We start from the raw sequence: 25,307 nt of genomic DNA, 5'->3' as shown, positions 1-25,307 counted from the left end.
GGTGTAGTGGAAACTAAATCATACCACGACCGATGGCCCAACGAGCTGAAGATCGCATCAAATCGATGGGGGGAGAGTTTTGCTTTCATTCAGACGGGCGCGTTTGGAGAGCGGGCGTATGAAGGTATGAATGCTGTTAAATATGATCAATGGCTTGGCCACGGTCGGATGGACACTTCACCCCAACACTGTTGGAAGGTGCTCTGTTTAGGTGCGAGAAAAGAATTATTGACTTAAGCCGCTTTTATAACGATTTATACGCTGAGTACTTTTCCCATGGCCAGCTTCGACGGCAGCGGGATGGGCAGCGATTGCCGCGATCGCACGTCGGTGGTGGTCGCAATGCGTTGGCCGCTCATTTTATTCAACCATTGGAGCAATTGGAGTGGATTGGCATTTGGTGTGATGTTTTGACGGATGCCGCCAAACAATTGGGTGAGAAGTTAATCATCTTTGACCACCCCATAAGTTGGGTTTTATTAGGAGCAGGAAGATCGTTTACTTCTACAAGAGGATCGGTGTCACTGTGAACAAGGGATACAAATTCGATCATTAGACATTTTGAGTTTTTGAAGCCATGACTAGTTTTGATTGGGATATGAATGTCGTTTAACTCAGCGCATTGCTACTGGGCAACGAAGGTTAATGTCTCGCCAAAAATTTCTGCTTAAACCTCATTTCTCAACCTCAAGTACTCGTAAGAAATGGTCCCCGTTCTTTCATCGTCCATTTTTTGACAATCTTCCGCAATGCAATCCACACTCACCAAAGCACACATCTACACGACAACCAAATGGTTACACCTTCTTCCTTCGATCTTCTAAAGTCCTCCGACTCTCTTCTACACCTTCACGATCACCCTTTTTTCTACAAAACGGGGACAGCAAACCAAAGCCAACAAAAATAAAACAACCAAAAACACGGCAACGACGTAAAATCGTGACGATTGCACAGCTTCACGCTTGTCCGCTGCTCGTCGTCTTAATTATAATAACAATCAATAAAATTGTATTATTCAAATTCACGTTCATCATTGATTTCCAATCAGCGTTGAAAAGCGGAGTGGAAGGCAGAAGGAAAAGCCGAACAAAAACGGGCCCCACACCAAAGGGGAGGATCGAGTCGTTCGATCAGTCGGTCGGAAAGGGGAGGGATAGAAATATTCAAGGAATTATGACTTTATCATAATAATAAAACTTGGAAACGAGAAAGAATTTTGATCTCTGTTTTGATTTCAGCTTTCATCCGTGGTATTCTTCTGTGTTTCGTTTGCGAGATTTCTAATTCAATTTCTCATTTCATGGCTCTTAACGGCTGGACGGTACTGGAAAGGGTGAACCGGGCAACCCCGGACCCATGGTCTGCTTAGCTTTCCCTCCCAGCCTGCTGAGCTGCTGAGCTCGCAGCGCGCAGCTCGAACCGAATCACCGATGTAATCCATCTTAATCTCACCATCTCTAACCATACCATCGTTCCCGTTCCCGGCCCATCGACGGTGAGATACCTGTCCCGTGGGGTTTTATCGCACCGGCCAAAGTGTTGAAGACGATTAATCAGTCGTGATTTCAACAGGTCCGCGCACCTGGATTACTGTACGCAAGCGCGCGCGCGCACGGGAGAGCGAAGATGAAGACACATGGGACGGACACAACGGGCGTGTAACACTTCTCTCCGGGAAGGAGGGTCCCGGGATGGCTTGAAATGGAATCTTGATAAGCCTGGCTTGGCTTGCGGGTGGCGGGTACGATGTCCAATGGCTAGGAGCTGGGAGCACAAACCGGTGCGGCGTGAGTGGGTAAGAAACACTCGTAAGTTTTGGACTACAATGGGGATGGACGATAGGATTATTAACTCATTACCCGTATTGTGTGGCAAATATTTATCCATCGCGCATAATCCGATTAGGGCGAGGCGTTAAATTGTCAAATAATCGATTCGTCGTCACTCGGTGCGACCAACGCCGCCGACACGCCACACCAACGGTCCGCGCAAGATCACGACTTTGGAGACACGCTTTCGCGTTCCTCCTTTGTGCAGGCAGCAGGGTTTAGGTGCGATGTGGGTTTTTAGTTCTGCGTCACGACACATCATTCCTAATGATTATGTTTCGGTTGTAAATGACGCTTGTTTGCTCGTTGTTTGCAGCTTTGTTAGCTTTTGGGGCTATTTGAAGAGCTTATTAAGTTATTTTGTTTAATTGAGTGTTGATGCATATTAGAAGAATAATCGCTTCATTGATTTAGCTGTTTATACAGCTCTTTTGCAATAGCTCTGGCTACACAATGTTTTCCTCCTATTGTGTTACTCTTTAGCGTCCCAGCGACATCCATCAGTAATTCTCTTCTTAACGCAGCTTGATGGTTTTCTTCGCTCTAACCTCACTGTCACCTTTTGCCAGGCCAGAAATTTCAACAACCATCGATCGCCCAATGTGTCGGCACATGAGAACCTCACGACCGCATTGTCCACCGCGCTCCGAGCGAGCCGAGAACAACTAACCGCGCCGCCGCCGCCGTCATGCGCTAAACGGAGCCACAAAGCGTTTCTAATGCCCTGCGAACGCTTGGGAAAGTGTGAGAAAACCCCAAAGTGCGATTCAATATCGCTCCCAAGCCCATGTCCACTCAACCATGGTTGTATGCTTGTATGTTGCACACTTTATTGTTAGGTCTTTGAAACGCCTTAGCCCGTCGCCGCGCGCAAGTGTGCGTCAGTCATGTGCACTTCTCGCGCAACCAGACCGCGCAAGCGATTATGCTGATATGCGTAGATAATCGATGAATGGGAGACGTCTCAATAGTCGTTCGGTGTTCAGGCCCTCGGTCCAGCTCGTTGTGTGTGTGTGTGGGACTAGCGCGAAAAGGTTTCTCAGCCGCCGACTGAATGATCCGTTTATGTGCCCCTCGACTGCGCTGGTATGCTGGTCGCTGGTGTCTGAACCGCGGAAATAAAGAACCAACAACCGAGCGTACGATCCATTTTGCCATTTTGGGCTTGGGTTTTGTGGTGCCAGGAGAGGGTGCCTGGAGACCAACAGAGTCTGGTGCGCGCGATCAATACTTCACGATTTAGTGCCGGGCGAGTTTTGAAAACTGGTGACGTGCCACAAATCCTGCGCCCGAGTCTTGTGTCGAGACGTCTTGTGAGGTTCTGAGGCCAGTTCATTCCGCCGACCCGCGCGCGAACGATCACTCTCCCGTGACGGTAAATTTATGCAGGAAAGCTAATAATTCGACACTGCACTTCCTGTCCCCGGCTGAGAGATTGGGGCTGGGCTGGATGGGGAGTTATGAATACCTCCGACGTTCCGACGTCACCCAAAGGAGTTGAGTGGGCCGAGCCGACTGTCCCTTCACCTTCGTCTTTTGTTCCGAGCACCGGGCCCTGGGAGGGCTGATCTTGTGCGCCATGATTGTTGAGGCAGAACCCAGCCCGGGGCGATCCCGATTCAGCAATTCTTCTCCGGTACGATTAAGCCCACCTTCCCTGCACGTCGCTCTCCTTCGGAAACAGGGAAGTTTGCCGAAGGATGCACCGCAGTCAGCAACGAAGCCCCAAGGGCGCACCGGGCTACCCTTTGGCCTGGGTGCACCGCGTCCCCGGGGCCGCAAACGCATCATTATTGTTATTGAGCATAATTGCCCACGCATTTGATTACCGATTCAATGCCCCCCCCATCCACCCCATCCCCCCCATTACTTCCATCTTTGGCAGATTCCTTTGTTGGGGCTACGGGGACACTCCTACTCGCTTGTGGTGCGCACACTGCGCTCTATGTCCTGGGGAGTGGTTGCCAACCGAACATGGTCCAATGACGGATGCCAACGGAGACTCCGAAGACTGTGTGCGCCCGTGGGTAAGCGCTCGTGCAGCTGTCACGACTCGGAGGATTGGCCATTGTTTGAGCGAAAGGGCCCTCGGAGGGTTTGGGGAGATCTGTGCCTACCCGTAGAGGTGGGGTGACATTGAGCCGATTTATCATGGTTTCAAAGTCAGTGCAGGGCGGTCGGGCACACCGACGAGCAACCGACAGACATGTTCGACATGTTAATATTAATTATTTTGACAGCCAGCGGACGGACGGACACCCGGGCCGGGTCTGGCGAATCGTCGAAAGGGGGCAAATGATGGGGGGAACAGGGCAAAACAAGGAACTGGTGGTTGACAGAAGCATTTTGATTTCCATTTGACGTTTGTTTCCGCTCACAGAACCTGATTTATGTCTTATGCTGGTGGGACGATTGCAAAACATGTGTGTATGTCTTCAAGATATCTTTTTTCATTTTTCAGCAAAGAATTCAAGAACGGAGAGTCCAATATCGATTAGAAAAAATATATCTCGTGTCACCTTCATTTTCAACAACTAATTTTTAAAAAATTTCCCTTTATGTCTCGATCAGATAAGCCCAAAAAGGGTGACTGATTAGCGATCCTTACTCTTCCACCACCGATAACAACACTTTTCTATCAAAATAACAAACACTTTACAATTACAAACGATCATCCGGTAATCGGGCCACCTTTATCAACCCCGAGAATGCCCATTTCCGCTCCATACGACCGTTGACAACAATTTATTTATCCTCCCAGACAGAGGCTATCCCAAAACTGCCCTTTTTCTGGTGCCGCGTCGCGTCGGGTCGCCCGGAGAAGGAAAAGAAAACACCGCCATAATGCATTTCCCGACACGGGACGGGTCCGGGGGACAAGAGTGGCTGCTGCGACTGAGTTGTCTGGTCGCTGGGTGGAAGCCCATTTTTGCCTCGCATGTTTTGCATCTAATCTAATCTTCTACCGGAAATCGTAATAATTGCCAAAAATTGAGTCCAACCGTCGTCGCCCCCGTCCCCGACGGATGCGGCAAGCGTAGAAGCCAGCACAAAACGCTGCGGCCGAGAATCGTCACACAAAAAGTGAGCAAACTAATCCACTGCCACAGTACGAGCACGGGATAGTTCATTAAAGACTGCGAAAAACCCTTTCCAAAGCGGAGATTTCGCCCAGCAGGGAGTTGTCATCTTATTTCGGGCGCTCCCAGTCTGAAGGGAGAGAGAGAGAGAGAGAGAGAGAGAGGACGAAAAAGCGAGAATACAGCAGAGAAGAGGCGTCCAGGCGTCCGCCGGCTGAACCATGTTGCTGTCTACCTTTGGTGTTGCCACGATGACCACAGTGAGGGACGATTGTGGTGGATTGTTTTTTGGGCCGGCGACCGGCCGGCGACCTCCAGCAACAGGAACACTATGGAAAAGCGCCATGACGAGTCAAAAACTGCCAGCTTTCGTGGCCGCGTCTCGTTCGGATGTCATCTCGCTCGATGTCGGCCATGGCCTGCTCCTCGGCTCGGAAGATCTTGTTCTGCTACGCCAGTCATCGCTTCAACACTTCATCACTTCGCTCGAGGGGAGGAAAAAAGAACCAAGGAAGTGGAGTTGAAGAATAGTGTGTGTGTTGCTTTGCACCGAGGCGACAGCGCACAACAGGAACGAGCCCGAAAATAAATACCGAAAAACCAATAATCCACGGGATATCGCATGCCGATGAAAACGACAATGTCATTTCGGGGGAGCTTCCAAACAAGAACAGAACCATAAAGTTTACCAGGAACGTTTCAGAACGTATCGATGAAATCACCGCAGAAACCAAACCCCCATACGCGATCCCGCGGGGCTGTCGTCGTACCGTGTGTGTGTGTGTGTGTGCCTGCTGTGGCTTTTGTGGTCTTGTTTTGTTTCACAACCGCTGATCCCATCAACGCGCACGCTTGGCGCGACTTCCCAGGTTCTCTACCATCTCTACTCGCCGGGACGAAGAACACCACCGTGTGCAGTACACGATGCTCTGTGTTGTTGCGCGTCTTGGTACACTCGAACGGACGAAGATGGAGAACCCGTTGCCCGGGACATGACGCGGTCCTTGCCTTGTTTACTCACCCCAGCCCTCGTCGGGGCCGCGTTCGTGTATATCCTTGGCGGTGTGTTGTTCGATGCCAGAGGATGACTCTACGCGATCCGGTGTTGTCGAAATTCCTGCCGGGTTGGTTCTGTGCCTTGACCGTCGCTGATCAATCAGCGATAAATCTTTGCGCATCTTCTGGGCTCGTCGTTGCGCTTGCGCTGACGAGCAGCAGGGATGCTTCGATCGCGGGGCGCCACTCGCCCAAACCGAACAACCGAAGGAATTCTCCGAATATAGTAACATGGTCCCGGCGTTCGAAGCTGTTACACACCCTTTTCGGGGAGTCCCCTTGGGAACTGAGGGTGTTTCGAATGGTTTGAATGGCTTTTCGATTCGTTTCAGATATTTTCTCTGTAGCTGCAGCTTGTTGTTGGGCGCCATGACAATCACGTTAAACGCATTCTAAATATCACTTATACTAAGACACTTAGATTAAGGAACTTCAGAGCCTACTTTCATGAGCCGATAATGACATGTTCCATATTTTTAAGTATGATCCAATCTTTCGTTGCCATGGACTATTTCCTGGGAAAACCATGATGTCACACCCTTTGCGGTATATCCAAAAAAAGCGAGGACATCTTCTCAAAACACCCCACGAAACATATCCTTCCACAGTTGATGTGTCCTGTTTTGATTTGAAAGGCTTCCTTACGGTGCTCAATTGCGTCGTTAAATGTTGGGCTTCCGAGGTCAGCTTCCGAAGGGGTGAGTTTTTGGAAAAGGGGTTGTTCCTGACAGGATTATTTAACCCCAGTGCTTAACATACTTTACAGAAATCCTGTTTTTTTTTTTCTCTATGTAAAGCACGTAAGCCGTTCAGTTTAAAAAGTACGCACGTCTGCAAAATGTGCTTTCAATATCAGTTGTTGTTTCTGTACCATACGTCGTAACACAGCAAAATGCGCAATGGAAGCCTCGTACCTGAACCTTTTCGCTGGAAACGTGCACGCACAGGCAAACAGATCCTTGTCAGCAGCATGGCACCAACGGCACCGTGACGCCAACTGCTTTTCTACCATACCCGAAACCCCACGTGATTATCGGAGGATTATAAAATTTCAATTAAAAATGGACCTGAAGGACCTGAAGGATCTATCCCTCCGTGGCAGCAACTAACAAGCGAGTGAGAGAGTCCCCCCCCCTAGCGCTTGACGTTGGCTTGCTTTGATCCTGCCGGAGGGATTTCGATTGACACGCCCTCCGACACAGAGTCGTTGCCATGTGGGCTCGCCGTGACGTGTTCCTGCTTCCTGCTCGGCTAATCGTACGTAATTTACGTGTCATCCGTATGTATCCTGATTTGGCAGGACGGTTCCCTTTCGGTTTGAAGAAATAATATTTACCCTTCGATAATAGGCTACCACAGCGATGATAGAGTTGGAAAACCGTTTTCTAGCAGCTGACGTCAGGAGCGTTGATTAAGTGGCATAGAGATGTTCCGAGGCAAGCTTTCAGTTTTTACAGCCTGCTAGATCTGGTTAATTGAGGCGGTACCGAACTCGAAGCATGTTGCTGATGGGTGATGTAAACACTCATAATTTTATTGTTTTTTTTTGTTTCTGTTGAAATTGGACAGCTTCCACATTTCGTGGGTTCAACAAGAAAATTAAACTGTTTCCGATTAACTTCAAATGCTTGTTTGCGTAAGCACGTGAGATTCCTGTTATCAGCCGCAAATAGGGAACAGGACACAGTCACCAGACCTCCCTGAAGCGTTGACTTCTTTTTTATCTTACTTTTACCTACTTACTGAACTCCAAAACAAATATTGATTCCAAAGAGCGAGAGTAAGACAAGCGAACCCGCGTGCACGAATGCTTGAAAGTTGCCAAAAAGGTGCTGACACCAATTCGAAGTGACGTGACCGAGCCCAGCCCGCGTATGCTAATTTCTATTGGTCTGTCAACGGATCGATCGTTTGACGTTGGGCCCGATCGTTGGCCTCGGTTAGTCGACAAGATGTCTCCCCCCTTTTGTGTGGAGGGCACTCCCGTCTCCTCCACCGAACTTTCCACATCCCCATGGTTTAGAACGTACTGCCTACACACATACGGTTGTTTGGCAGAAATCGGGTGTCCCATTCTGCTCACTCTGTCTCTCTCTCTCTGTGGCCAACATTTGAACCAGATCCGCACCGCCACAATGCGCCCAATGTGACCAAACTACAAAGGAGACACTGACTGATCCAGCGCGCGAGCAAATTGAGACAAACATGGCCGATCGGATCTCTGCGCAACAGGAGGATCGCGGCGACACGCATACAGGGGGTATGCGCGGCAGAAGAAAAACACGCACAAACGGCTTCATAATTTATTAATCATGCTGAAATTTGTCTCCACTGATTGCCGGTAATGACAGTTCTCTTTCATCGCGCTGGTCGCCCCAGAGCTCGTCGCTCCTAGCATCTCCCGCTAGGAGTAGGTGTCCGTGTGTGTAGGAGAGAAAGAGAGCTGCTCGCATTTGATGAGACATGTTTTTAGGACCGGTTTGACGCACATTTGCGTTGCGTGCAAAAAAAAAAAACACATACTCAGGCACAACCACGGCACAGGTTCTTCGCTGAGGGCCACCCGTCCTCTGGGAGATGGGTGTTCCGTCCTGTGGCCCGGCATGTGTTATGTGGCATGGGCGACGCTTGTTTGCTTTTTGTTTTGTCTTCCGCGCATAAAATGTGTCTCTGCATGTTGCTCTTGCTCTTAGCGTCTTGTTTCCTCTAAGGCCCTTGCCTAATACACGCTCCGACCGCCTAACTCTGCAGTGTGTTTGGTTCGAGTTAAACAGATGTGTGGCTTAGTGATTTGGGAGGAATTGTTACTGTTTTAGCGTGGTCGGAGTAGTTTCAGATCCGTATTTGGGTGGTATTATGTGTGACACGGTCTATACAATTCGGCTGTTCGGGAACAGGAATGATACCAAGAAGTAGTAACACATCTGCATAATTAGCGATTGAAAGATTTTTGTCTTTTCGATGTTGTGATCTTCCATATCTACTCAACATTTCTGCCGAAGCAGAGCTCAAAAGACAAATGTTTACTTCACTCTCGACGGGATTTTGTGCTCTTCAAGCGCACAACATAATCTCCCCTCGAGCCATTTTTCTGCCCTTAATTACTTACAACATAATCTATTCTCCAAACCCTTGATTATAGTTATCTTTGCGACGCAAAAAAACATAAATTGCACACCGATCTGCGCATTATCTGCAAACATAAATTCCCTTCCGTAGCCTCCCAGCCCTAAATCTTCACACCTTCTAATCGTGTAATGCCCGGGCCGCCGGGCGCATGTGCATGATTGATTATCACTTAATCAATCAGATCAGTTTATTGTGTCCCCGTTTTGCGGCAGGGTTCATAAATTAAGCTTGCCGTTAAAGATTAAATGGCGTTTCGCACTCCATCCGAGCAATGCCTGCTGTCATTTCCGTTGCACTCTTGGGGCAGAGGGTGGCCGGGGGTAAGTGGAACAGGCAGGCAAGCAAGCAAGCTCAACCGAGTGGCATAATTTATGAGCCTGTCCGCGTGCATGTCCTCGGCCGGTGTCGGGTTCGATGTTGGCAAATGAAAACGAAGATGTGCCCACTGCTTTCCACCGCTCATCGCACTAGACACCGGCTCGGCAGAGCCCGGTCGCCTAGACAACCCGCCCTGTGTGGTGTGCAATAAACAACTCAATAAAAACCAGTTGACCACGGTACGCGACCACGGGCCGATGATATCTGCACCGGATTAAATTTACTCCATAAACATCGCGCGCATGATGCACTTACAAGAAAACTCAATAAACACATACTTAAGCTGGGATAATGTACGCAAATGAATCGTCCGGTCCGGTCGGTCGGTCGGTGCCAGGTTAGGAGCATCTGTTAGGGCAAGTTTGTGCTTAGTGTCCCGTCCCGTGCTCCTGCCGGGGAATGGAGGTGGAGAATGAAACATGATCACATTTAGAGCCACGGCGAGTGTGTCCATACAAGCGATGCGGACTGGTTGCCATGCCCATCCATCTCGTCCATCGCCCGTGTTGCGATGTCCCGGGGCTTGCGAAAGCCTCCCATTAAACAAACAAGTGCGCGGACTGATACGGCGTGCGCTCTGTCATTCCATTTGATTAGAAGTCTGCGTTTGAACGCTTGCAACGCTTGGGGTGCAATTGATGAGCTGCAAACGGCCCCAAGATCATGCACAACTATTTATATTACACGGTGATCGAAGACGGTGCGCTCTTGTCTCTTGTCCCAACGATAACACGTAATAAAGAATCGTACACATATGGGCAAAGATGTTGGAACATTGCAGAACCTACTCACCGTTAACTGTTGGATGGAATTTTCAGCCGCAACGCCTTTTTCGAATGTTTGGTCCAGTTGAAATAATGACGTCAGTTTGAGTTCTGTTTGAGAGCATATATTACTAATATCAACTACCTGGCTTACACTTCCTAGCATTTTATTTACCTATTTGCTTTACCACAAAACGTGTTCCGTCACAAAAGCGGAAGATAATCGAATCCGTTGTACATATGTCTGGCATATCAGCAATAATAATAATAATAATAATAAGTACCTAACAATCAAACGTCCTTATGCCTTAACCAATCGCAAAATGGAAGGAAGAAGTAGATAATTCTCAGAGAACGACATCAGTCCAAGCCTTGCCTGGCCGGCCGGAAGGCACCGATATAGTGTACTTAGTATGATCTTAGTTTAGATTTACCATATTTTACAATCTATCACCGAGCGTGGGGTGCTGCTCGAAACGAAAGACTTGCTTCCTACAATGCTAGAGCAAAAGCGACGAACCGTCGCTAACATATCAGTCACGTTTAGATTACTTCTCCCGCACGAATGCTCACAGGCTGTCTTAGACCTACACTATTGGACATACCACTTCTGGGTGATTACCATACACACAACACACAAATACATTCAACCCTTTTCATACATACATTCACGCATCCATACTCGTATTTAGTTTGCCTTCCCATCATGCCCCGCTCAGTCCACATCGGCTAGCGCCATCAGATCTACGGTTTTCAGCTCACATCCGCCATCCTCTCGGTCGCTTTCGGTCGCCAGCGAACCGTCCGATCCGGCCGCAGCTGACGCGTTCGGGCCGGCCAGATCGAACGCGCCGCCCGCACCGCCGGCCGTCGCGCCCAGGTTGTGCGTGAGGCTGTGCCGCCGGAGGTCACAATTCCGTCGGAATACCTTGCCGCAGGCGATGCAGTGGTACGGCTTGATGTCGGTGTGCGTGAGCAGGTGCGTTTTGAGATTCGAGCGCTGGTTGAAGCTGCGGCTGCACACCGGACACTTGTGGGGCGACTCCTCCATGTGCAGGATCTTGTGCACGGCCAGCGTTCGCGACTGGCAGAATCCTTTTCCGCATTCCAGACATTTGAACGGTTTCTCCTTCGAGTGGATGTATCTGCGCACAGGTTTGAGGGGTGGGAGAAAGGAAAGGAAGAAACCCGAATCGAAATGGAATTATAAAATAAGCCAGCAAAAAAAAACAAGATACACAAAAGAGCTACGAAAAAGCCATATCCATCATATATGCATATAAAGGTGTTTTAGTGAAGAAAAGAAGTAAAATAAAGAGCAAGAAAAGGAAAGAGCTGCCCGCGGATGAAGCGTGGTGAGGAGAGGGTAAGTATTTAATGCGATAAAAGTGAAGCAATAACAACAACAAAAATGAGCGCAAAACGCGAAGAAAAAAACACAAACACACCCCAACCGCCAACGAACAAAACAGGAAAGTTACAAGCAGTGAAGATGAAAAAACGATGCTAAATAAACTCCAAAACCTCCCGCAAACCGTGCGGCGTGAAAAAAAGGCCACCTCCGAAAATGAAGAATGAGCAAAGGCAAAGATGCTGGTGATGTTTATGGGTCTTCGGTATTTTTTTTTTATAATGCGTGGTTATTTCTCAGCCCGCAAAGCGCGGACTACGAGCATGGGGCATCGGTTTTATGGTTGCGAAGGATCGGAGTCGATCCGTGAAACCTGTGGGGCTCAGGCGACTGAACCTGTCAACGGCAAGAGCGAGAGAGAGAGAGAGAGACGAAAGGAAGAAGGGTTTCATTCCCGTATCGCGCACAAGATTAAGCATTAACAGATGTCGGATGCATAAAAACATAATATTTTTATATTGATTTCATCAATTGTCTAGTCATCGCGTCCCGCATCGGTTCGAAGGGGCGGAGGGGGTGGGGTGGAGAGAAGGTTTCAGACCTTCTTCGCTCGTGGGATCGCGCGCTCTGGATGATGTGCGCCACGTCCGCCCGGTTGAGTGCCCTATAAACGCGTGCACACCAAAGCACGCGCACGAACATGCTTGATCGCGATCATGCTTGATCGAGGGCAGACACCGGCAGGCCGAAAGATCGGAATAATAATAAAAAAAACCCCTCTCGGACCCGGCAAAAGTGTTTGGAGAGACGTTTGGGGAGGAAAGAACGTTTCTTTCGTTCCCGGACGATAAAATAAAGGTAGATCAGCCGTCGGCATTGGGCAGATGAAATTGGGGATGTTGTAAAAGTTGGCCTCGGGAGGAAGGTTTAAGGCTTTTAATACTGTGTTCAAAAATAATGAATCCTATTCAAATGTTTATTTTTCAATTATAGCAAAGTAAACGAATGAATCAGAGAATATTTGTTTGCACTTTAGAACTCGTCGAACTCGAGAAAGAGCTTTACGAAGGGAACTGTGAACTATTTGGAGGATCTCTGTTTTCTAAATTCTGCTCAAATGTTTCCTCTTCTAAAGAATTTCACAAATGATGCAATGTTGCTCTAAAACGGCCTACAATTTTAGTCACTAAACATTATACGCTTTTAGATGAACTTAACCAATTGTGCCAAATTTAATTCTAATGATCAAATGGTTGCAAGGTGTCGTGCTCCAGGCGTTTCATATGTAAGTGGAGTTTGAAATGATATTAATGCGTGGATTATTAGTTGGGGAACCCATTAGCTTGTGCCTGTTGTGCGTGTGATGGTGGATGGAGAGAGAGAAAGAGGCCATTTGGTGTTTATATGCATGTATTACTGGTACTATGAGTATTAATATTATTATTACGATTATTATTTGCTAGCCGCGCGCGGTGTGTAAGGACAAATGTATGAAGGTTGGTGAAGCGAAAGTTAAGCTAAGTAGATTAGCAAAAGCGAAACAGTATCACAATTGTCTACCTACCTTAACTTACGCCAAAAAGCTTTTTTGCGAGCAGCAGTTCGACGAGCAAAAGTCGAACGCGTTCCCTCTTTCTCTCTTCCGCGTTTTGTTTTCTTGTTTTTGTTTGTTTGTTTGTTTGTTTTGTGGCCAAGCAACACACAGCCAAGACTGACTCTGGAACGCGCAAGCTCTGTATCTCTCGTACACTATAAAAATAAAACAACTGTCCCTCTCCGTCCCGCCCTAAAAGAAGCTTGAAGCTAAGGAAGGAAAAGTAAAACGCTACACCCAAAATGCGCTGGCCAGTCTACTGCTAGTGCACGCTAAACGCATCCTAAACCTGCAACAACCTCGCTAATTCCACTGACAAGCGCTAACAAACAAACTGCTGCTGCTCCTGTTCCTATGTTTGGTCGTGTATGTGTGTGTGTCTGTGTGTAAGTGTTTGTTTGCGTCCCGCTTTTGGCCGCGTTACGATAGGAATTTCGTTTGAATAATGCACCTTATCGGGGCCGGTGTCAAGTTGAGCGCTAAAATGGTCGTCCAGCTGTCAGGGGCGATGCCACTTATTTATCATCTTGCAAACAGCGATTTCAACACCATCGAGACCATCGGGAATTAGTAATTTACACTGTTGCATTCTTTCTCTCTCTCTCTCTCTCTCTCTCTCTCTCTCTCTCTCTCTCTCTCATCCCATCCCATTCCCGGGGGTGTCCAAACGGTTCAACTCCAGTGCCGAGTGTCTCTCTTTTGGCTCGCGGACCGACTGCGAGGGTGCGACTTATCGAAAAATCATAAATTAAATGTGCGACACACATTTCCCTTACACACGTCTCTGCCTCTCTCGCACACACACACACAGTTTTGCCCATTTGCCTGTGCTGTTGTGCGCCGTTGTCCGGCTTTCGAAAGTGTCGAGAATCAATTTACATATCGTCGAAATGAGAAATGGAAGTTACTTCTTCGCTGCTCGAGCGCGCGGATCACCACCACAGAAGGCAAGGCAGCAGAAGGCTGACTCCGTCGCGCTGAGCCGAGCTGCACATGATGATAACCCGACCAAACCGACACCCCACCCACCCAATTGCCCACGGAGTAGCATCAGCGAGTGGCCGATGGGGAGAAGAGTGCAAGAGTCTGAAAATGGATGCCATAAATTAGGCGATCCACTCGCTAAAGTGATCATGTTCGTAGTCACGCTTCGTGCGTGATCATCAGTTTCGCTACTTGCCAGCAAACAACCGGCCAGCCAACAGAAGGAAGTACCGGAGGCTTAAGTAAGGATACTCCTCACACTGACACTTCCCTGTTTTATCCCCCCCCCCCGCCTCTGGTCGCTTGGTTCACTTTCATTTCGTATTAATTTTCGTTTGTATAACAACTGTGGCTTTTGGAATCGTCCCGATAAAACGGATTGCTTTATTATTAAAACGAGTTACACAAACATGACTTTGCCCATTATCACCTTCACACTTTCTGTCTGCTTTCGTATGAGAATCATATCTATTAAAACCTAAATATCATGACTGCAACTGATTCTACCCTTAAACAAAACTGTCCGTATGTGTGCTACAAACACACAGACCAACGAAAAAAAAACTTCCTCGTACTGTTAAAAGACAAAATAAAACTTGACCTTTTTTATCAAACCAGCACCTGCAGCCGCGCGCTCCCGCATGAAACTCGAGATGCGATGGGAAACGCATTCTTGCGTCCGTAATTTCGACGCAACTGACCGAGTTGACCGGGAAGCATGAAGAGCATCAACAAAAAAACCAAAAATAAAAAAAAAACGAGACCCACCAAATGTCCCGCTTGCTTATCTCGGCCGGGGCCGTTGGGATTTTTTATTAGCTACCACAAAACGTCTGCTAATGCCTTCATAATCTGTAACCGATCTTAAAAGCGTCTATAAACATGGCACATGCACACACGCAGGCGAGTACCCGAGCCGAGTGGCGGTGGCTAAGGTGAGAAGCTTAAGAGAATTAAAACCCCCCAGCTGAAGCTGACAAGAAATTGAAACCATCCCAATAAACGACTCGCCTCAAATTGTGTCACTAATGTGACTCTGTCGCACAAAACGAAGCGCGGCTATCGCTCTTACTGTGGTGTTGGCAAATGGCAAAAAAGAGGTAGAAATTAATGATCAATAATAATTATCGCCCAGGCACTCAAACAGAAGTAGAAACCTGATGCATAATGCGTGCCAAGCTGCAATAAACTTGCGCCGAATGGATTGAGTGATGGTTCGTATTATCGCTGTGTATCGCTAATGAAGCAACGCTCTATGCTGTATGCGTGTAGACGTGCAATGTGTATGTGTGTATGTGCGTGACTGTTTGGAGATCACATCTTGGAGGGATATATGGGAAATATCCTTGGACTACTAGATGCGTGATAAATGCGCATTTTATTTCCTTACACACCTTTTGCCTTGTGGAAGGACATCACAACAATTGCTTCTCTCTTATCTTCCTGCTCTTGGCTCCCTCTCTCTCTCCTTCTCTCCTATCGTTCTTCTTTGTGGTCTACATCTCTCTCTCTCCCTCTCTCTCTCTCTTGTTGCCCTTTTCCTGCTCTCTTTCTCTCAGACGGTTCTGCAGTTAGGATGCGGTTGTAGTCTTGTATGGTTCGGGAGTTCATTTAGCCAGATCCACGCAACACAGTATGGATGGAGGGACAGCGGGAAGAAAAGAGAAGAAACATCAGAACAAAAGGTCAGCGTGACTGTTCGAAAAAGGGAAGGGAGCAGAGTGATGTGGTTTATATAAAATAACGAGAAAAAAACACACACAAAAACAATACAGTTACATTAGATAGAGAGAGAAAGAGAAGAAGGATAGAATAGAGGGAAGGTTCTGAAAGAAGACGAGCAGGATCCAAGATGATCAGGCTTACCGGTGGTCGCGCAGGTGATCCTGGCGACGGAACGCTTTCCCACAGATGTCGCACGAGTACGGCCGCTCGTCGGTGTGCGTGCGCTCGTGGATGAGCAGGTTGTAGGACTTGGTGAACTGTCGGTTGCAAAATTTGCAGATGAACTGCTTCTTAGGTCGCTGGCCACTGCCACCGGCCGCAACGGCTGCCGCCGTCGGTGCCGTCGCAGCACCCGCGTGGCTGTGTGAATCCTTTGTCCCGACGGCTCCCGACGCGGAAGTTGCCGCCGACACGGACGGTGCCGTTCCGACACTCCCAGCCGCCGCCAGAGTTTTCATCTTGTCCGCGCTCATCTGCTGGTGGAAGGCGGCATTGAGCAGCAGGCTGGGATAGCCATTGTCGAGCGAGTTCCCGTCGGATCCGTCGTCCGGTCCGTCGTCAAAGTTGAGATCTTCATCCTGATCGAGCACAGGCAGCTCGTCCGCCAGCTCGTTGCTCTGGAGCAGCATGGACGGGCCGGACGTGTCCATGAACATGTCGTCCCCCATCGCATCTCCACCATCTGCACCGCCCGCGTCGTTCGTTGTCTGGGCCGCGGGTCCGGTGATCGGCATCGATGGCAGGGGCTGATGACGCTGGTGAGATGCGGTAGAATGCCCCGCAGCGGATCCGGACAGACGCAGCACCTCCGACTTGCTGGTGATCCTCTGCAGCGTCAGGTACGACTCGAGCGCCTGCAGATTGAGGGCGGCTGCAGCGGCCGAGTTGGCCGGCATGAGGGCGGCCTGCTGTAGGCTGGTGACCATCGTGTTCTGTAGCGACAGCACTACGGCCGCCGCTGCCGCAAAGTCACCCGCTGCCGACTGCGATCCCGATCCGCCCGAGCGGCCCGTGGCGGCGGCGGCGGCTGCGGCGGCTGCAGCAGCCGCCACGGCCACCGCTGCCGATTCGTTCGATTGCTGATCCATCCCAAGCGCACACACGGCCGGTACGGGAATGTTTTCTGGGGCGGGCGATACGTTCCTGACGGCGGCACCGATACCTTCCACTAACATCTAGCCCACGGTTGTCGGTACGCCCGGCCACGTAGCGACGGGTTTCCTTTGCCCTGTTCCGACTCGTGACTTCACGCGACCTTCACAAACACCCATAAATTAAGCAAACATTTGACCTCACTTGAGGAGCTGAGAAGCGAGTGCGAAGAATTTCCCTATGTTATGCCTTAATGCCTTAATACCGACAACCGTTCCCTTATCAGTCACACGACGGTTCAAACGCGAATCGACACAAGCCGCTATCAATCGACACTTTCACATCCGCTTGCCTCTCTCCTTCTCTTTCCCTCTTGCTCTCTCTCTCTCTCTCTATTGATGTTTGTTCTGTTTGCTTTTGTTTCCTGGTACACACAAAAACACGAACCGCAACACAACAACCGAGCGGCTTGTTAGTTCATTTCGGATTCAATCGCGTCAACACCTACGCAATCCTTATCAACACAAACATTCACTGCCACACGCACACACACCTACAGAAAAGTCCTTGCACAGTCGGACACACACACATACGCACGCACACACACAAAGACACAGGATCTTCCGTTTCCTGGCGGCACACAAAAAAGCTCTCCGTAGCGTGGAAAACACGAAAAACGTCCGTTTGCAGCAGCGAAAACCGGCAGCAAACCCTCTGCCTTTCCAAATTCTCGAATGGGTAAGCGCGCGCGCACCAGCGTTCGTTCGGTCGTTCTGCCGTATCCAGCGTCCTGTGCTCTTCTACGCATATCGATATGGAGACGCACTAGCGAGCCCATGGACCGGGCTGAGGGCTCTCAGCCGGACGAGAGCTTTTTCGCTCACCGCTCGCTCGCGCACCGCTTCTATGGCATCTCGCTCCGGCTTCCGAGCTTTCGGTGGGCGCGCGCACGACGCTACGCCTCTCGCTATCTCTGTCTGTCTTGCTCTCCCTCTTGTGACTCTCTGCTCTCGCTCCGTGCACACACGCTTGCCGCTCTGCTGTTGCTGTTGATGCCTTTGTTGATGAAGCTGAGGTCGTGCGCTGCCGTCGCCGCCACCACAAACACTGCTGGAAAGCTTGGCGAGATTCGAACCTGTTTTCTTCTCGTGCGGAGTCTGTGCCGCTGCCGCAGATCCCCCCCCCAGCACGATCCGCTGTTCGTTTCCTCCCCAACCACGGGCGGTAAAGAACGCATTCGCTCTCGCACACCCACACGTAGCGATGGTTCACGCTGAGCCCATCCAAAAGCCCCCGAAGCGAAATCATGAACATGAACAAGTCGAAAAAACCGTGTGTCTAAAACACGGAAGAGATACAGAGAGAGCAAGAGAGAGAGAGAGAGAGACAGAGAGAGAGAGAGAGAACAACTACAAATAAAATAAAAAAAAACACGTATACTCCTTCAGTCGATCAACCTTTTTAAGAAAAGTGGTTCCATGGGACGACCGCAACGAAAGGGGCACACGAAACCCGGTACGGATCCATCGTCACGCCAACCCTATCTCCCCGCTCACACATCGCCCCTTTTGAGGTTCCTCTTAGCTTCCAAACCGAGTGTCCAACACGTCCTCGCAGCATCATGCTGCGTTCATTAGGCTTGGGGTTCGATCGGGGCTGTGTTTTGGGAACAACAGTTTTACCGACCCAAACTGTCACTGGCCCAGCAGGCAGCAGTTCTATGGCGAGGAACCCAGACCAGAGCCCAGGTTCGATCGACGTGTGTTCTTGCGTGTTACCCCGTGCCGTGAACCATAGATTTCAATACATCTGGCCATGGGTGTAGATCGTTCGAGCCGGAATGGAAGGTGCCGAGTAACCGGCCCGGGTGGAACCTGTTTTGCCACAGATGCCCGGGGCGGTTTGTGAGCGCTGCACCATCATCTCGTTTTGCGAGGGTGTGAGCATTTCTTATTAGCGATCGACCCCGTTCAACAATGTCGATACGAGCGTGTGCAATATGCTTCCCCGTCATGCATGGGGAGGTTACATGGGTTACGACGCCTTTCCCACTGTGAGATATGTTAACTAACACGGTCGAACACAGTTTTATTAACCTAACCCTTTGAAGGCTTGTGCATGGGAACTCCTTAATCAACCGAAGTCCTTCCCGTCGAACGCTACATCAACCGTCGCGTGAAAACGTCAAGCTTGATCGGATTGCCTTCCATTTGACACCCGTGAGATAGCTCCGCTGGCTCCGTTTTATTGTCAACACCTAGGGGAAGCTGAGACCTATTTGGCCGCTTTACAGCCCGATCTATTTCTCCGTTCTCCTACGAGCGGGCCGCGATTCCAAAACCCTGGCCCACGCGCGAAACGCCCGTCTAAGCCCGTCGTTAATCTCCGTCCGTCAAATCCCCAGCGGCTTTCGAGACGGCAGGTGTCCTACCCAGCCAGACGACGGAGACCGTGTCAGTTAATGTCGACCCATTCAAAAAGAAGATCGCGATCATCCACGGGTGGACTGGACCCAGCGAGCGCGTCACTCACCGCGTCTCTATTGCCTAAATTATCGTTGTTTTGCTGCCGCTGCGGAGACGAAGAACACGACGACGACGACGACGACGCGCCTTGGCTGAAGTTGTCTGAAACGCGATCATTACGAGGCAATCACTACCTACTTGACTTGAATTACGATGGTCATTAATCGCGCGGTAAGTACCACAAATTTCAATCAATTAGAAGCGTTTTTATCGATGCCGGACCGTCACTTAAAAACCGTCGACTCTCGTTGCCACGTTTCTGCTCATTTAGATACTGGCGTTTTGGATGGTTTTGGACGTGAAGAAGAAAGCCACAGCATCTTCAGGTGAGCAGGTACGATAAAGCTACGTTCAAATGTACCCAATTCCACCAGAGCTCGGAGCTCGCGTGGAAAATGCTTGCCACCCAGACTTGAAGGAGTTGAAGATCAAGAACGGCATTCAAATTGCTCCAAACCGCAAAACAACTGCCACCAGAGAGACGCTATTTCACGCACACTCAACGCGCACCACTTCTTCATGTCGCCTTTCGATGCCTCCGCTCCTAGCGAACGTTTGAGGCTCACTTGAGTAAATAATAAAACTTAATAGTGAAATAAACCCGCGAACAAAACGAGCTTTGTTGTAGGTATATTTTCATCGTTTGCGATCTTATGATGGGTATTCATCCCTACCCGAAAACCCTCATCGACGGTTACACTGATTTTCCATGCAGCTATCCCAGCTCGTTCCCCGTGCCCGTTGCGAGCCGGATAGGAGCCGCATCATGCTCGTAATTCGCTCCATACAGCTTCTCATCGACGGTGACTTCGAAAATTCTTCCTGCTTCGAACCTTATCCATATTTGATGGTCATCAGAAGGGCATTACGATTGGTAATACGAGGAAGAAAATATAGTTTTTTAATATTTTTAATACATAGTGTGATGTACAATTCATATCCTATTAATTTGGGCATTTCAAAGAATGCTTTAGCCTGTATTCATTGTTTTTTGTCGTATGAAAACCTTCGCTTCCCAAAACCATAACCCTCCTAGGGGGATCGAAAGCCGTTACGGTGCGATCATAACGATCGGTTTTCGTTTCGCCAGCCTTCTCACCGCAACGCCACGCTCACGATCCACGGCGGGCATCACGCGGATTTATGCGTACGAGAGGCGCGCTAGGGCCTTCTTTTTCCTTTCCCTTTGCTGGAGTCGTTCTTCACAGAGCCACACAGCCGCAGGAATCGCGCGCCAGCAATCGATCTTGAAAGCCCCGTCGGCTTTCACGTGGCTTTTTTGTTGTTGGCCTCTTCATCCCTTCAGCTGGGGCACCGGGTTCGGTGTTTGTCCCGTGCGATCGTGATCGCCGACGATCTTCACTCGATGCGGAGTGCGAAACTGAGCCTGCGTTGATTAGGTGCGATCATCAAACAACGATCACACGATCAAAACGATCGTTAGGGGATCGGAGAGATCGATCGGCGTTGTGCTGGCAGCTAGGGTTGAAAGCCTATCGCGCAAGAAGCCCACCTACGAACTAATCGGACCACTCGAGGGAGGTGTTGGAATGAACGGAAACTATCCCACTAGAGCGCATATACGATCGACATCCACTTCCATCGTATGCGCTGCTTCGAAAGGGCTATCCCACCCACCAAAGTGGACTAACGATGTGCAAACACGTGAAGCGAGCCGATGCGAGTGAAAGCTAATTTATGCTCGAATGAAGATGAAGAAAATTAATTCTTCCATAAATCCCACTTTCCTCCCTTACACACGCTCTCTTGATAAGAATCAGTTGCATATATTTTTGAAGTCGAATCCCGCTTGGGGAATGAGTAAAGCGTGGCGCAGCATTCTGTTAACAAACCTTCAAACGATGATGATGTCTCTCCGCTTCATCCCGCGATCGTTTGTTTATTTGCCTTTGCACAATGCGCCGTTGCGCTTGTCTTTCTGTTCCCTTCCTCCATGTGCCGAGGCAGAGACACGCGAGCCAACGCGAGTAGTTAAATATTTATGTACTCCCTCTCGAGCATATTTGCGTAAACAAATGTTTACTTCACGCTGGCCGGGAGTTTGGGTTTTGGAGGCGCCTGGAAACAATAATGCAACGATTAACGCAACACTGCAAACTCGCACGCAGCCATCGGACTTCCCGTCGTCTTGCCGACCTTCTCACCGCTCTCGTGTTAATTGATCGTGTTTGCGTTCGCTTATGATTATGAACTTCCATTTGTCTTCCCCCAGTTTGTGGCCGGTAAACAATTGTTGGGGAAGTGGGAGGGGGGGGGAGATAAAGACACACAAATAATCGTGTACAACAATCTGTTCCGTTCATTATTTGCATCATCAAATTGATGCTAAACGTCTCATGCCACAGAAACGAGGCAGCAAATAAGCCTTTCGGAGTGCTCCCTTTGTATTGTTTGTTTGCATTGATTTTATTGCTCAACAGTGATTCAAAAATAGAAATCATTCCGTGGATTGTTTGCCAAAAAGTGTAACCATAAAACGACCCGAAAAAGACCTCCCAATTAGTTCCCTAACGATCGCGCTCGCTCGCTCAGTTGATTAAAGCCTTTTCCACCTGCTCGACGGGAAGGGTTTCAGTTTCCTTTGGCTTTCCTGGAAGCTTCTTCTCCCCTTCCTCTTCCCTTCTTCCCTTTTTCCGTTGCACACTTCTTGCTTGACCGATATTTGAAACTTTGCCCGTGGCGGCGTGAAGGTCGGCTGTCATCGGGGCTCGGTCCACCGATTGCTGAACAACACAGGTGAAGTGAAAACAGAGAAAATCAGTTCAAATTACCATTGAGCCGGCTTGAGATGCTGAGCAGACGACGACAGTGCTTTTTGGCAGCTTTTTTTTGTATCTTCTGTTTCTGTTCTGTCAACCTGCGCCCATGTTCATGGGTGACCGGGGGCCGACCCAGATCGGTTGCTCGGTGGCTTGGGGACGGTGTAACAATCGATCGATGTTCGATATCAATTATAATCTCCGCCTCGGCTAGAAACGACACCAGGGCAGCTGGGACAGAGGGCGAAACAAAAAACACGAGCGATTGTTTGGGAGGAGCACGGTCGCTTGTTGTTGAGGTACCGGCCACCGGGCAACCTCCGGGACCTCAACAAACACACACGGACGCACCGAAAGCTAACAACGCAAACACCGGCGCGAATGTTCGGCGCGATCGGATTTCATCTCACTCCATCAAAAGTCGCTAGTCAGCTAGCGACACGTACGGACACGACCTTTTACAGCGGTCCGAAACGGCTCGGTTCGAGCCAGTAAATTTATTCTGTTTGTCATACACGTCACTTTTGCTCGGGCAATAAATCTTCTATCGACGGCGCGATAGAGGGAGATGGGGAGAGAAAGAAAGAGTGGAGATGGTTTTGTTTATGTTTAAAAAAAAGGCCAACAGCCAATTTAAACTTTACGCTTAAGCTTGAAGCGTTATTCGATTGTTTTTCATGTACCATTAATGCTTTGCTGCGTAAACCTCAGAAATATATATTTTGAAACATAAAAAATTCTCTCCCCCATTAAAACAAAAATACTTTGTCCAGCAATGTGTCCAGCAATATTCACCAAAAGTTCCAAAAGACCTTCATTGCGCGTACGTACTGCGCGGTGTGCACTTCTTGTACCATTAGAAGCTCATAAATCAAGCGTGCGCCCGCTTATGGTAAGGCGCGCACCCACACCGATCTGTCTGGCCGTGTGATGATCGTGATCGACGGTGTGCGCAAGAACATGCCCACGGTGTTCGCCAGCCTGGTCCACCTTTTTTCGGCTATATTTGCAGCCACCATGTAATCCACCAGAACCGATCCATCCATCCCAGCGAGAGGTACCGAATTTCTACCACTCACTCACCCCAACCGAACAGGGCATTGCTGTGAGTGACGCAATGATCGATTTCGGCCGATAAATCTTCATTGCCGGAGCGATGCCGATGGGCGATCGCGACTCTGCTTTGAAAAGGGTGAGTTTGCAGAATATGCCTATATGTGTTTGTGTGTGTGTGTGTGTGTGTGTGTGTGTGTGTGTGTGTGCGGTTTTGGTTGAGGAAGAGGAGTCAAACTCTTGATCCCACTCCCTGCCCCGAACAATGGAGTGTCCCGTTTTGTTTTACTTAATGCTGACTCTACTCCCCGCGCTGATCCAGGTTTGATGTTCTGCTCGCAGTGGATATCCTTTTTAGGGCCGTGCTGATATAACTGACCAGTGTTTTACATATCTGCTGTACGACCACGAAGACATGTTAGCGTCGCAAAAGATTATCGATCAGTTGCGCGAAAGCACGATGCCTGTCGCCGGGCGAGGCCCTGTTTCCTGTTTCCTTTTCCTGTAAAGCCGGCCCACAATGCCGACTGTTGTTCAGCCAAGCTCGAGCGATCGAGGGTGGGAGGCTCGAGTTTTCGCATGTTTAGCCCCGTGGTGGAAGATTGCGCGAAATGATGCACATAAAATATTACCATCGGTCGTGCTTTATGTGTGCTCGTATTTGTTTTAGATTGTAATCAGTAGAATCGGGGGGAAAAACGTACTGCTTTGGTAAGAGACTTAAGCGGGAATGAAACACCATGGAGATTCAATAAAAAAGAAGCGTTTAGTTGTAACTCAAATAACAGTACAATTTGGTAAATATTGGAAGAGATCTTTTTTTTAACCTGCTGTCAGCAGCCAGCAGGTCCACCGTATGGCCATGAAGTAACAGACACTGAACTCTTGAAACGATGCAAAAATGAGCAATAAACGTGTGCTATAAAAATCACGAACAAAAAACCCCATGGACGAAATTCTGGCCCGTAAAAGCTGATCGCCCCAACTCGCCAGCTGGTTAAGTACCAATGCTCCCTCTCTCTCTTTCTCTCTCTTTGTCGGACACACACCAAAACAACAAGTTAAATCTTGGAAACACACACACATACCGTGGATTGCTTTCGAGCCACCAGGCTAGCTCCCTGGAAGAACGAGGGGGGACACAGAAGAATTTCGGACTGGCTGGGTTTGGCTGGGGCCACGGTGTCCCGGCGGGGTCCCATAAAATCGTTATGAATAGGCGATGCGCGAGCGCGCGCGCGCGCGTCCGCGTGAAAGCGGAAAAGAGCGATGATGCCGCCTAAGGCCAGGCCAGGCAAAAAAAGGGCTTGATTTCATGTTCATAAATATCCGTCCGCGTTGCACATTGGCTTGCAGTTTCAGTGCAATGGCCCCTTCCACGGTGAATGCGTGTGAGTGTGTGCATCGCGAGAGAGAGAGAGGCTCGCAAACAGTTTTTCCATAGCGTTCGTGCTTCTTCCGTGCGGGGGTGTTGTCGTTTTTAGTGTCGTTCTCTGCGGCAAGCCCGCGTACGCAGGCAAAACGATGCGACGCGACGTTTGACCTCGTCGGAAGACACCGCAGGAAGAGTTTGGTCGTGGCACGCAACAAGGAGCGACTCGTTCATTCGTTTGCGCATTCTTTTTTTTTTGGGGCACGGCTGTGGATGGATGCAAGGTTATGAACTGGCGTGCCGTTGTTTGGAGCGCTTTCTCCCGCTCCGAGATGAGCAAGCATTGCAAGGACACCTTACAGACCACACGGTGGCCGGGGGCGGAATTAAATGTAAAACAAAAACTGCCGATGTGCTGCGCATGTGTGCGTGTTTGTGCATTTTATTGAAAAATAAAATGTGAGAAATTCCTTTGAGCAATCGCTACACGTCGCGCTCCGCTGTAAATCCCTTTATTGCATTCCTTATTTTCCAGCGCGCCTTCTTCAATTATGCTAAATTATATAGCACACTCTATCGCATCCCTTTCAATCCC

The 25,307-nt window shown here is 49.3% G+C and overlaps 1 protein-coding gene across 1 annotated transcript; it reads right to left on the bottom strand.

The window, feature by feature from the left end:
• Positions 1-10,345: 10,345 nt before the first annotated feature.
• Positions 10,346-18,107, bottom strand: LOC120901654 (protein sister of odd and bowel-like). The gene is made up of 2 exons (XM_040309775.1): positions 16,032-18,107; positions 10,346-11,381 (listed from the first exon to the last, which is right to left on the bottom strand). Exons 1-2 carry the CDS (start codon positions 17,063-17,065, stop codon positions 10,952-10,954), a joined length of 1,464 nt encoding a protein of 487 aa, XP_040165709.1. The 5' UTR covers positions 17,066-18,107; the 3' UTR covers positions 10,346-10,951.
• Between the last annotated feature and the right edge of the window lie 7,200 nt (positions 18,108-25,307).

The sequence above is a fragment of the Anopheles arabiensis genome, chromosome 3 (assembly GCF_016920715.1).
Source record: "Anopheles arabiensis isolate DONGOLA chromosome 3, AaraD3, whole genome shotgun sequence".
NCBI lineage: Eukaryota > Metazoa > Arthropoda > Insecta > Diptera > Culicidae > Anopheles > Anopheles arabiensis.
Note: the sequence above shows the minus strand (reverse complement) of the source record. Positions and strands in the feature narration are given on the sequence as shown.